Source organism: Microcaecilia unicolor, chromosome 14, assembly GCF_901765095.1.
Source record: "Microcaecilia unicolor chromosome 14, aMicUni1.1, whole genome shotgun sequence".
Taxonomy (NCBI): domain Eukaryota; kingdom Metazoa; phylum Chordata; class Amphibia; order Gymnophiona; family Siphonopidae; genus Microcaecilia; species Microcaecilia unicolor.
The window spans coordinates 8,861,280-8,874,670 of NC_044044.1; the positions used below are offsets into that span (position 1 = coordinate 8,861,280).

General features: G+C 43.4%; 1 protein-coding gene across 1 annotated transcript in view; it reads left to right on the forward strand.

The window, feature by feature from the left end:
• Window positions 1-2,824: 2,824 nt before the first annotated feature.
• Window positions 2,825-13,391, forward strand: part of LOC115456941 (eukaryotic translation initiation factor 4E type 2-like) — a 28,569-nt gene continuing 18,002 nt past the window's right edge. The window contains exons 1-2 of the mRNA XM_030186320.1: window positions 2,825-3,073; window positions 11,647-11,746. Of these exons, the coding sequence (XP_030042180.1) occupies window positions 3,051-3,073; window positions 11,647-11,746 (123 nt within the window). The 5' untranslated portion in view covers window positions 2,825-3,050. The remainder of the gene's footprint in view (window positions 3,074-11,646; window positions 11,747-13,391) is intronic.

Below are 13,391 nucleotides of genomic sequence, written 5' to 3' on the forward strand. Positions count from 1 at the left end.
GCAGCACTGAGAAGGTATCTACCATATTGGAATGGGCCGATAATTTGGCAACTAAGGTTTAATCCCAAAAAATGCAGGGGTATGCATTTGGGTCGCAAAAATCCAAGGGAACGGTATAGTATAGGGGGTGAAGTACGAAGGAAGAGCGGGACTTGGGGGTGATTGTGTCTGATGACCTTAAAGCTTCCAAACAGGTAGAAAAAGCGACGGTCAAAGCCACAAGGATGCTTGGGTGCATAAAGAGAGGCATGACCAGCAGGAAAAAGGAGGTGATAGTGCCGTTGTATAAGTCTCTAGTGAGGCCCCATTTGGAGTACTGCGTGCAGTGCTGGAGACCGCACCTACAGAAAGATATAAACAGGATGGAGTCGGTCCAGAGGGCGGCTACAAAATTAGTAAGCGGTCAACATGTATACGCTGGAAGAGAGGAGACATGATAGAAATGTTTAAATATCTCAAGGGCATTTATGTACAGGAACAGAGCCTTTTTCAAATGAAGGAGAGCTCTGGAAGGAGGGGGCATATGACAAAGTTAAAAGGGAATAGGCTTTGGAGTAACCTAAGGAAGTACTTTTTCACAGAAAGGGTGGTGGAGGCGTGGAATGGCCTCCCGGTGGAGGATTCTAGGACTGTTCCAGGATTTTAAAAGGCATGGGATAAGCATGTGGGATTGCTTAGGAACAGGAAGAATTAGGTGTTACAGAGGGTGGGCAGACTGGATGGGTCATATTGCCTTTATGTAGCCTAGTGGTTACATTCCAAGAGTAACATAGTAGATGACAGCAGAAAAAGACCTGCACGGTCCATCCAGTCTGCCCAACAGGATAACTCATATGTGCTACTTTTTGTGTAAACCCTACTTTGATTTGTACCTGTGCTCTTCAGGGCACAGACCGTATAAGTCTGCCCAGCACTATCCCCGCCTCCCAACCACTGGCTCTGGCACAGACCGTATAAGTCTGCCTAGCACTATCCCCACCTCCCACCCACCAGTCCCATCTCCCACCACCGGCTCTGGCACAGACCGTATAAGTCGGCCTAGCACTATCCCTACCTCCCAACCACCAGTCCCATCTCCCAGCACCGGCTCTGCCACCTGTTCTTGACTAAGCTCCTGAGGATCCATTCCTTCTGCACAGGATTACTTTATGCTTATCCCACGCATGTTTGAATTCCATTACCGTTTTCATTTCCACCGCCTCCAGCGGGAGGGCAGTCCAAGCATCCACTACTCTCTCCATGAAAAAATACTTCCTGACATTTTTCTTGAGTCTGCCCCCCCCCCCCCCCTTCAATCTCATTTCATGTCTTCTCGTTCCACAGTGGACATGAAATGAGTGGACTTTGCTCCTGGAGAACTGGGTTTGATTCCCACTGCAGCTCCTTGTGACTGGGCAAGTCACTTAACCCTCCATTGCCCCTGGTACAAAATAAGTACCTGAATATATGTAAACAGCTTTGAATGTAGGTGCAAAATACCACAGAACAGCAGTAAATCAAGTCCCATATCCCTATCCCTGCCGTCATGTTTCTATACTGCAGATTCTTGGTGTCATCTGCAACAAGGCAACTGTTCCACAATATTCATTACAAAAATGTTATAAAGAAATTGACCAAGCACTGGTACCACTCTTATTGTAAGAGTGAATGTCGTTTACACCACTACCTTCTGTTACCTCTCACTAAACCAGTTTCTGACCCAATTGGATATAATAAGTATTCTGCTTCTGGATGGTGCCAAGAGATCCTGGGTCTACTTCCACAGAGGTAGTGGGTGTAGTAAGCTTATTACAAATGTACAGCACTTGCTGCAGATTATTACAGGCTTTGGTGCTGTTGCAAAATGTGGTATATCAAACACACTTTCCTCATAGCACCTGTTCATGCCAAACTCCTCTGTCCCAAACCTCCTTTTTGCTGTCTCGTATCTCGCTACCTCCCATTATCCATCCTTTTCTGTCACTACTTCCTCGTCCCTTGCCCCTCTTTCTTCACCTGTCTTCCACGTAGGTGTGGGACAGAAGGGAGTATAGATTAAATGTATGGGCATTGGGGGGGGGGGGGGGGTGCAAAATCACAGCTATCAATATTCCACCTCAAGCTAATACTCCCCCTAAGCAAATGTGCTTTTAAATATAACATTTTGGGGTGTATGTTTTTTAAATCAATAATAATAATTAACCCGTGGTTTTGTTTATTGGCAGGGACAACTGTTCGAGGTGTTATTCTTTTCTCTTAAGTACTTTACTAACTAACATTTCTAAAGCGCTACTAGGGTTACGCAGCGCTGTACAATTTAAACAGAGAAGGACAGTCCCTGCTCAAGCTCAAAGAGCTTACAAACTAAAGACAAGTGTACAATCTAGAGGACGAGTGAACAGTTAATCTGATAGGGTGGATAGATTGGGGCATTCTATATTTCTCGAGCGGTTAGGCTCATATTTATGGTATTTTCATTTGAAGTGGGGGGGGGGGGGGGGATTTATTATAGTGACCAAATGCTAAAGGAAAGGTAAGAAAAGTGGAGGAACAAGGGCAGTGGCAGTGGATGCAGAGAACATGGGAAAACAGCATGGAGAATGTGGAAAAGGGGGACAAAAGCACAGAGGAAAGAGAGCGTGCAGGGCAGAGCAGAACAAAACGTCCGCAACTCTACAACGGAGAGCAAACAAAAAGTGCTCTGAAAAAACGCTCCAGAAAGGAGTAGGAAGACTTTGAACGTTCGAGCCAGAAGATCGCGAGAGCCGAGAGGAAGTTCACGATGACTTGGTTTAAAAAAAAAAAAATGTGAGAAGACGGCGCGCTGAGGGCGGGCCACCCGGACGTCAGCGTCCAAGGGGATGGCTGGGGAGGGAAGTTGAAGGTGGGTGGTATGAAATCCAGAGCCAAGTAAGACGTTTACGGAAAAGGAAAAAGGTAGAAACTACAGGCGGGCAGGAAGAGTGAGGCGAAGGTGAGAAAAACCAGCAGAGAAAGTAAGTGAACTTGAGCGAAAGTGAAGAGGCATCCCGGAAGCAAACCGGAAGTCCTTGGCGGCTACGTGAAAAACTATGAGCCAACCCGGAGATCCTCCGTGAGTAAACGTTAAAGGCGAGGGATTCTAGTTCCGGGTGGGGGCAGGTCTGTCTTTAATCCTCGTGCATGCTGGGATTGTAGTTCCCACGTTAAAGTATGCTTTACAAGTACAAATGTCTCACTCACAGACTGTGCACGTGGGTTGTGGGGTTCGGGTGTCAGCTGGAAAAGAATTCAGCAATAGAGTTGGGGTTACGTACTAGGAAGAAGGGTACCAGCCAAAAGCTTCTGGTCATTAGGGGTCAGACAGCCATGCCTGCTTTTTTCCACAGTATATCTATGGATTTATACTGACGATTTATGTTCCATAGCCGCCTTTACCTATTCCTCTGCCCTAAAATAGGGAAATCAGATTCCAGGTCATGCTACTTGTTTATACACAGTATTGGTCATTGGTAGTAATTATTCAGGTCCAATATGCTTCCCAAAAGAGCAGGCACTAGGTTGCAAGGAGTGGTATTGGCAGAATTGGGATTTGAACCCTGACCTCCCAGGTTCTCAGCCCCCACTGCTCCAACACTCAAGCCAAGCTTGGGTTTATGCCCATTGCATTTAGAAGAGGTAAAACCAGAATGGTTTGGCTACCCGTGGTGACCTAGAACTGTCTGGTAACTCTAAAGGAAGGGAGATCTAGTCCAGTTGTAGGCAAATCCTCCATTATTATTTTTTTATTAGTAATAAATTGTATTGAATTGTTATGAAATGTTTTTAAAAAACACTGATGAAATCAGAATGAACTGAATATCCAATGACAAGTAATTATATAAGGACAATTGTACAATTGTGTATACCTTCATGTTGGTGTTCTTGGCCTAATAGGGTCTTCATGTAACAGTGTTTTAGCTGGTACAGCTCTTTTTTTTTTTTTTTTTTTTGTTACATTTGTACCCCGCGCTTTCCCACTCACGGCAGGCTCAATGCGGCTTACATGGGGCAATGGAGGGTTAAGTGACTTGCCAGAGCTCTTAATGTAACCAGCCTTTTCAGAGAAGCTAAGGGGATGGGTGGGGGACCGTGGACCATACCAAAAAGCAGGATTCTTCAGACTGTGTCTAGATTATAAATTGAGAAAGCACTGAATGACAACAAACAAATTATAGTGTTAACTTTTTGTGGGGTGAGATTAATTGCAGTATGCTTATGTTTTGTCAACAAGTAGTATTAAAATCAGGTACACACAGCTCTTGACAGGTGGCATGGCCTAACCCACTCGTTTGACAAGGTAGCTGTCAACAAAATGATCTTTCTACCTAAATTTTTATACCTATGCCAACTCTGCCAGTCCTTGTCCCACAACAAACATTAGATACTTTGCAACATAAACCTTTTCAATATATCTGGAGGAAACGCCCACCACAAGTTTCCAAGATGGTGCTCATGAGAAAAAAATCAGAGGGTGGACTGGGGGGTACCCAATCTAAAGAGATACTTTTGGGCAACACAGATTCCTTCTGCCTTGGGGAGCCAGTCACCCCTTGCCCTGTGAGGGGGCTGTTTATGGATTCTACCTTTTGCCGACAAGCTGTGAGCAAAATCTAAATAAATAAGCTCTGTGTGCATCCCACCAAACAACCAGGCGAAGGAAAATTCAGAATCCTATCCTTGGATATATGGTGATTCGCTGGATGAGATGGCTGCATAGGCTGTGGGATAGTGTAATCTCTAGATTGGCTCCATTATCTGTCCTTACATCATTCGTGCCTGGTTGGACTTGTCATTGGTTTACAAATTATGACCACAGAGGTGTAATTTATATACATCAGTTATATTCGGAGGAAAGTTTTTGCTCCTTTCATGATCCACAGGGGCAGTATTAGATTCCAACTAAAGAATTTTATATCTATCTACAACTTAGACATTTACTCCGAGATGATCTGCTAAGAGGAGGGCTCTCAAGGGCTATGAATCCTCTCAATATATTATTGTCTCATAGGCTTTGACAGAGAGACATGATATCCCAAATATACAATTTACTACGGCAAAGAGCCTCCTCAAACGTTCTCCCTTTTTTGTACATTGGGAGAGAGATCTGGGGTGTACATTTCCAGATCAGGAGTAGACCACAGCTTATTTGAACACTTTTCACCTCTCTGTTTCTACCAATCTGGTTATAAATGGAGAAAACTTACTTTACAAGTGGTACCGCTCTCCCTCCCACATAGCTTGTTTTGTTCCCTCTTTGGATAATAAATGCTGGTGGTGATGTGGGATGGAGGATACGTACTTGCATATGTGGTGGGCATGTACCCAAATTAAACAGTTATGGGAGGAGTGTGCCAAGTTGTTTTGGATATATTCTCTCTTCCTATTATAGCTGACTTTTGTTCAAACCAATAACTTAGCAAAACTTCAGCAAAAAATCAATGTATTAAACAGTTCTTGAAGCTGAAGGCTCATATACGTTATATATATATATACTAGCCGTTAAGCCCGTTAAAACGGGCGAGATTTCCAGCTACCCTCCTCGCCGCCGCTCCCTCCCCCCTCCATGCCGGGCCCCCTGCACTGACCTGACAGCGCCTCTCACCTCCGTGTGAAAGCGCTGCAGGCAGCAACAGATCGCTCTGCTGCTGCTTTCCACACAGAGGTGAGAGGCGATGTCAGGTCAGTGCAGGGGGCCCGATATGGAGGGGGGCTGGAGCGGCGGCGGGGGGGAGGGTGGAGGTTGGTGCGCACGATGTTCGTTTCCAGGCTCCAGTGGCAGCGTCCGACAGTCCGACTCCGTTTCCCTCTCTGTTCCGCCCTCTGACGTCATCACGTCTTGACGCGAGGGCGGGACAGAGAGGGAAGTCTCTACTACGCATTTGCAGGTGAGTCGGTCACTTGCCATTTATATATATATATAATATATATAAAATAACACATTCAATATATCACTCAACAATTTTAAAAAGGAGGAAAAAGACCTCAGATGTCCCAGCATGTTAGCAAGCAAGAATATCTTAATACCAGCTTTTACCGGACTCCAGTCTTCTCATTGGTGTACAAGAACTATAAGCTAAGTGCTTTAAATACTCTAAAATGCAAGATTTTATGCATAAGTAAATCACAATGTTTGAAGAAGTTTGAGTGCACAATATATACATATAAATTAAAATTAAAAATTTATGTAAGCAGTTTTTTTAGACCATTGAGAAGACTAGGGTCTGGTAAAAGCTGGTATTAAGATATTCTAGCTTGTTGCCATGCGGGAACATTTGAGGCCTCTTTCCTCCTTTTTAAGATGTTTTAAGATTGTTGAGTGATATATTGAACCTATTATAGCTGATCCATCTTTTTTTCTGCTTCATATAACCTGTAATACCATTCCATAGGATGTAGTTAGGGTGATGTTGCCTTGTCTGGCATCCATATGACCTGAAGTGTTTTGCAGTTCTACCTTAAATGACCCGTCTGAGGAGTGTCCTGTGGGATGCGTATTATCTGAGCAAAATAAGGCAGAGTGGAAGCTTTTGACAAGCAACGGGCTCCCTTTTTGGATTGGTATCAGCATTCACAGACTTAGGACTGTATGTGAATTTGAGTAATGCTTTTGCATTTTCTTTTTCTGACGCCTCTCAATGTTCCACCCTAGACCAGGATAATTGTTTGCTGATATATAATTTCCAGGGGGGGAGGGAGACTGCGTTTTTCAATTAGTACCCTGTTTGCTTTGATAAATTTTCTCTTTTTCAAAAGAGGAGGTCGCAGAAGCGGAAGACTGTGATCCACTACGTGAGAGGAGTCCAAACAAGGGAGTAGTGTGACCAGCAAGGCACCTCCAATAACAACAGGAAGGCGAAAATAATGGTGGAAAACGTTCTTTGTAATGCCCGACACGGCACCGTGTTTTGGCCAAGTGCCTGCCTCAGGGGCCTTAGTGTTGAAAAAAGCACCTTAATGTGAATAAATAACCTTGGGAGTGTAGAACACTTGCTGTCTTGAAAAAGACGCGCAGTGCGGTGTGGAAGAAAGAGCGCTGGAACAGCTCTCCCAGACCTCAGAACTCTATGTAAAGTACTGAGCATGTGTGGCCCTCACTGTGCACTGCAGTCTCCTTCGTCCTTTCAGTTTTATTTTTTCCACTCTGATGAGCAGATGCAAAAACACATTTCTCCTCACCTTTGCTTGCTTGTTTGTTTGCATTGTTTTCTCCTTCTTAAAAAAAAAAAGTTTATTTAGTTTATTTTGATAGTTTTTTGTTTTTCTCGTGTGAAGATGTCTCAGACAAATTCCAGCCCTGTTCACAGTGTAGGAGAAAGATTTAGAACTTTCATTTGATATACTCCCTTTCTGTGGTACAACCAAAGCGGTTTATATTTAGTATATGCAGGTACTTTCCCTAGCCCTAGTGGGCTCACAGTCTGTTTATTTTTGGAACCTGGGGCAGTAGAGGATTAAATGACTTGCTCGGGGTCACAAGGAGCCACAGGTTCTCAGCCCACTGCACTAATCATTAGACTACTCCTCCATTTGGTAGACCCTGGGAAAACCAAATTTCTCTGAGGACAAGCAGGCTATTATTCTTGCATGTGCGTAACGCAGTCCACATTGCCCGGTCCACAGCTTGTATCAAGCTTTTACCGAGCTCTTTGGAGCGCAAGCTCCACTATGTATGCGCAAATGTGGGACCAACAGTCTCTTTTTGTTTCCCCACAGTGAGGAGAGGACATGTTTTTCCGTCTCTCCTCACAGCTAGTGGTTCGGTTCTTTAACAGAGCTTATTTTTGTGCCTTCTTTTTTGTTTTCTTTTAAAATTTTCTTTAGTTCTGTGCCTCATTCGGGTTCAATTTCTCCCCGATTGATTTTATTTTTTCCTTTATTTACCGTGATCAATAGGCTGCGCTTAGGCCTGAGCCCCGGTCGGATCTTTCCCTTATATTTTCTCTGGTGCTGCGTCCTTTTTGAGGCACCATCAAGTTTTTTCCAGTCGCTACAGCCCTGTTTACGGTGCACTCGGACCATTTCTGGCACGGCTACTCTTCCTTCCTCTTTTCCGTGTTTGGGGTCTGAACATATCCCTTCTAACTGTGTTCTGTGTCTTCAGAACCAAGCCAGAACCCAGTTAGCCAGAATGGCTCAAAGGGAGTTCTGTTTTGGAGCCAAGTCCGAAGCCTTGATGTTGGCGTCTGTGGTTGCATCGGGCTAGACACCGACTGCTATGTGGGCCCCCAACATTGCCGACTTTATTTTCGGTGCTAACCCGACATTTTCAACAATGATAACCGGTTAAATGCTGCCGAAAATGCCGGCAAGTTAACCGTTTGGCGGCCATTCCCAACTGGTTAACTCATGCTGAATATCGGCCGGACTGATTTTTGAGCTGGTCCAGTGGCTTCTGCTTCCTGAGCTGGCAGGAGTTCGTGATACTGCATAAACTGAGTTTCAGCCACTGCTCAACAGTGATACTCAGGATTTACTGGATTCCAAAATCAGGCCTTACTTTGTGACCCCTGATCCAGAACAGTTGCTGCAGTGGCTAAGTTGAATTGGGAGAGAGAGATACAAATTCAGGAGGAGCAAACAGCCACCTTTATGGGCACATGCTGAAGTGTTTCATGAGATGCTTTCTTTCACCACAGAAAGGGAGTATATCAAATGAAAGTTCTAGATCTTTCTCCTACACAGTGAACAGGGTTGGAATTTGTCTGAGACATCTTCACAGAAGAAAAACAAAAAACTATCTAAATAAACTAAATAAACTTTTTTTTTAAGAAGGAGAAAACAATGCAAACAAACAAGCAAAGGTGAGGAAAAATGTGTTTTTGCATCTGCTAATCAGAGCGGAAAAAATAAAACTGAGAGGACTAAGGAGACTGCAGTGCACAGTGAGGGCCACACATGCTCGGTGTGTGATATAGTGGTGGACCTAGAGATGTTAGGGTGCTTAGGGAAAAGTATAACCAGCAAGAAAAAAATAAGTGATGGTGTCTCTGAGACCACACCTTGAATATTGTTTCTAATTTTGGAGCCAAGAATACAACAGTCTGGCAATCAAAAATAGAAACCACCAACCCCCAAAAAGGCTCTAATTATTTTCCAGTGAGGTGATATTCTTATTTTACCTCAAAATTCCAAAAAAAACTTTTTAGAAGAATATAAACAGTACTTTATTAATCCACTAATATATCCATATCTCAGGGTTCTTTGAAGACAACTGAAAGACTCCAGCATGAAAAGTCCTCACAAACTCTTCCAAAAAGGAGAGGTAGAGAGGAGAAGCCTCACACAGACATGTAAAAGTGGATATTCCACGTCATTCAAACTGCCATATCAGCTTCAACCAGTTTCATCCTCCACGGGCTTCTTCAGGGAGCATCATAGATATCACAAGGCAGAACCACTCATCCCACGTACTGGGGCAATATGGCAAAGATCCAAAATGGCCACCGCAACCTCTAACGATAGTTTTGCAGTACTATTGCTAGAGGCTGACTCCTAGTGGTAGTACCACCAGACTATTGCTAGAAGTCGTGAAGCCATTATCAACAGGCGCTGCAAGAGTGAGTGAGGTTTGCTCCTGCCCCAACCACTACTAGATCACCGGGCCTATTAAGGTAGGCCGGGAAGGGAAGGAGGGAGGAACTGTGGACTCCACTTATGTGGGTCCTGGACGATATTCAGTGTGGACCTACATAAGGTATTTGGGGGTTATTCTGGATTTAGGTTTGCAATTCAACCAGCAAATATCTCAGGTGATTCGTTTAGGGTTCTGTGTTCTGCAGCTCCTTGGGGCTATTTGGCCATATTTTGAGGAAGCAGTTTTGCATGTCCTGTTGCATGTGATTTCCAGATTGGATCACAGCAGTGTTGCCTATGTTGGCATAAGCGTTTATCTGATAACGCTTTTGTGGATATTACAGAATGCAGGAATTAGATTATTGGGGGAAGAAGGAGGGATCATGTTACTCTCCTTTATGTTAATTACCATTGGCTTCCAGTAGAATATAGGGTTTTGTTTAAAATCTTCACTATAAACCATAAAGTGATCCATGAGGGGACTCCTTATCCAGCACCAATGATCTTCCCCTGTACTCCAGGTAAAGCTTTAAGGTCTGCTAATGCTTCCTTGCTGGCACTCCTAAAACTACAGTGTAGTAAATTTAAAACAAATCGGAGAACATTTTTCTTCACCCAACGCATAATTAAACTCTGGAATTCGTTGCCAGAGAACGTGGTGAAGGCGGTTAGCTTGGCAGAGTTTAAAAAGGGGTTAGACAGTTTCCTAAAGGACAAGTCCATAAACCACTACTAAATGGACTTGAGAAAAATCCACAATTCCAGGAATAACATGTATATAATGTCTGTACGTTTGGGAAGCTTGCCAGGTGCCCTTGGCCTGCATTGGCCGCTGTCGTGGACAGGATGCTAGGCTCGATGGACCCTTGGTCTTTTCCTAGTGTGGCATTACTTATGTACTTATGTACTTCTTCTAAGGTTCGCTTAGTTACAACATGAGAAAATGTTTTCTACTGGTGTACCCCTGTTTTACAGAATCAGCTCCCACTGTATATTTGGGGCGGGGAGGCATCTTTTGCAAAATTTAAAGTTCAGTTGAAAGCTTTTTTTTTTTTTTCAGAATACTTTTGGTGCGATCAGTCTGACTGGCAGTAGTACATGAAGGTAACCTGAGAAAATGCAAATGAAAGACCTTGATAGTTTATTTGTGTATGTGTGTGTTCCTTTTTCTGCCCTATAATTTATGACGTTCTTTTCAGGTTCATATATTTTATTGTAAACCAATGTGACCTTTGTTGAATAGAGTGCTGTATCAAATCTATTAAACGATTAAGTTCTGGTGGTCAGGAGAAGTCCAGTGAGACCTGGATATTCAATGTTGATTCATAGACATGACCCACATTGAATAGTGGAGGAGTGGCCTAGTGGTTAGGGTGGTGGACTTTGGTCCTGGGGAACTGAGGAACTGAGTTCGATTCCCACTTCAGGCACAGGCAGCTCCTTGTGACTCTGGGCAAGTCACTTAACCCTCCATTGCCCCGTGTAAGCCGCATTGAGCCTGCCATGAGTGGGAAAGCGCGGGGTACAAATGTAACAAAAAAAAAATTTAGCCGGCGACAGTGTTTAAAAAAATGCTGACTGCCGCCAGCTAAATATTGACTGAATAATTTTCTGACCAACCACCAAAGGGGGCTGTGTATATCATATTCTATCTCTGTGTGCTGTATTTGCACTGCGTACTTCTAGTAGCGCTATAGAAATGATATGTAGTAGTAGTAATATTTCTTTTTCAACTCTTCCCTTCAAAATGGGAGGTTGGGTTTGATATGTGGGTTACTTCCCTCACTTGTGCATGTCTTGTATGTGCTGATTTATTCTTGAATTAGCAAAACAAAAATGGTGTAATTTTGTGATTCTGGAAGCCTGTAGAAAAGAATGGGACAGTTTAGTCCTCCCACTTCTTTCATATAGGTTCTGCATTCCTTTCCAAGGTTTTGAAAGATGCCTGGCCATTTTGAAAGTGAACCTGGGCGTGCTGCCCAGTGCTTATTCGAGGGAAGACTGTTTTTCAGCATCTCCCTCAGCTGAAACACATTTGAAAAATGTGGCATTTTTGTCTTCCGGAAATTGTAGGCTGACAGATCAGGAGGACAATGGTCATGGTAACTGGAATTTACAGCAGGAGAAGGAACTGTCTGGATCTGGAAATGGAGAAAATGCATCTAAATACAAGGTACAGATTCACAGTGTACACACAGAGGCCCCTGTTTCTATAAATGGCACCTAAAGATAAGCACGCAATTGGGCATTCAAGTAGAGAATACGGTCCCTTGCTGTACTGCTGTGGATTTACAGCCTGTCTCACTAACACAGACTGCTCGTGGATTCTTTTAGATTTGTAATAAGTAAATGAAACCTTTATTAGGGAAGCTAAAAGAATCCATGGTAATTATTGAGCAGTCTGTGTTAGTGAGACAGGCTGTAAATCCATAGCAGTACATCTTGGCGACGAGTGTAGGGATTCGTACAAGGAATGATACCTTTGTAAGAGGAATGCAGGGGAGAGTTGAATTCCAAAGCTGGAATGAGGTACTATATGTTATTATAGCCACTGAGTGGTCCTAATGGGGGGTTCATCTGTGGGCAGACATGTCGTGCAGAAGGTCTATACCTGGTCTGAAGCTCCTAGCTCTCGCTGTGAACCGGGCCCCCCCCAGCTGTTGATAAGAGCCTGGATGATGGAGACCAGTGTTGTGTATGTGTATATATATATATATATTATATATATATATATATATATATATATATATATATATATATATATATATATATATATATGTTTTATAGCTTTCTTTTAGTTAGATGTAGAGACCAGTGATGTAATGATTGTTTAGCTAAAATAAGTGTGTATAGAGCTAACCATTGTATGTATGTATGTATGTATATGTGTGTGTGTGTGTATATATATATATATATATTATATATATATATATATATATATATATCTTGATCATTGTAGAATTTAGCTTCCCTAATAAAGGTTTCATTTACTTATTACGAATCTAAAAGAATCCACGGTAATTATTGAGCAGTCTGTGTTAGTGAGACAGGCTGTAAATCCATAGCAGTACACTTGCATATATAAACTAATTGGCTTAATTGGAGATAACTGTCAGTTGGCAATAACGAGTGCAAATTGGCACTAATTAGGAGTTAACGCACATAACTTGTCTATGCCCGTTCTGTAAACAGTGCGACTAATTTCTATAGCACAGGTCTCCTAAGGGGTCATGGCCATGGGAGGGGCATGGTTTTATAGGCTGTGCGCTTTCACGCCTAAATGCCAGTAGGTAGGCCCAAGAATGCAGCTAGTATTTTAAAACGAGATTGGGTGGCAGAGCCGGTAGTGGGAGGCGTCGATAGTGCTGGGCAGACTTATATGGTCTGTGCCAGAACCGGTGGTGGGAGGCGGGGCTGGTGGTTGGGAGGCGGGGATAATGCTGGGCAGACTTATACTGTCTGTGCCCTGAAAAAGACAGGTACAAATCAAGGTAAGGTATACACAAAAAGTGGCACATATGAGTTTATCTTGTTGGGCAGACTGGATGGACCGTGCAGGTCTTTTTCTGCCGTCATCTACTATGTTACTATGTTAAAACAGCAGTTCCACGTGGAACTGCTGTTATAGAATTCACAATTAGCCCTCTCAATCCAGGCGCCTATCTGTAGGCACCGTCTACTGAATCTACTCCAGACTGTTTACGCTACCCACCTGGTTTTCATCAAGGCAGCTCCCAGGTGGGGCAGGGGGCAAGGTATAACAAATGGGTTGGTTTTGTATGTGGCTTGAAAGGAGTGAACCTCATTCTTATGCCATT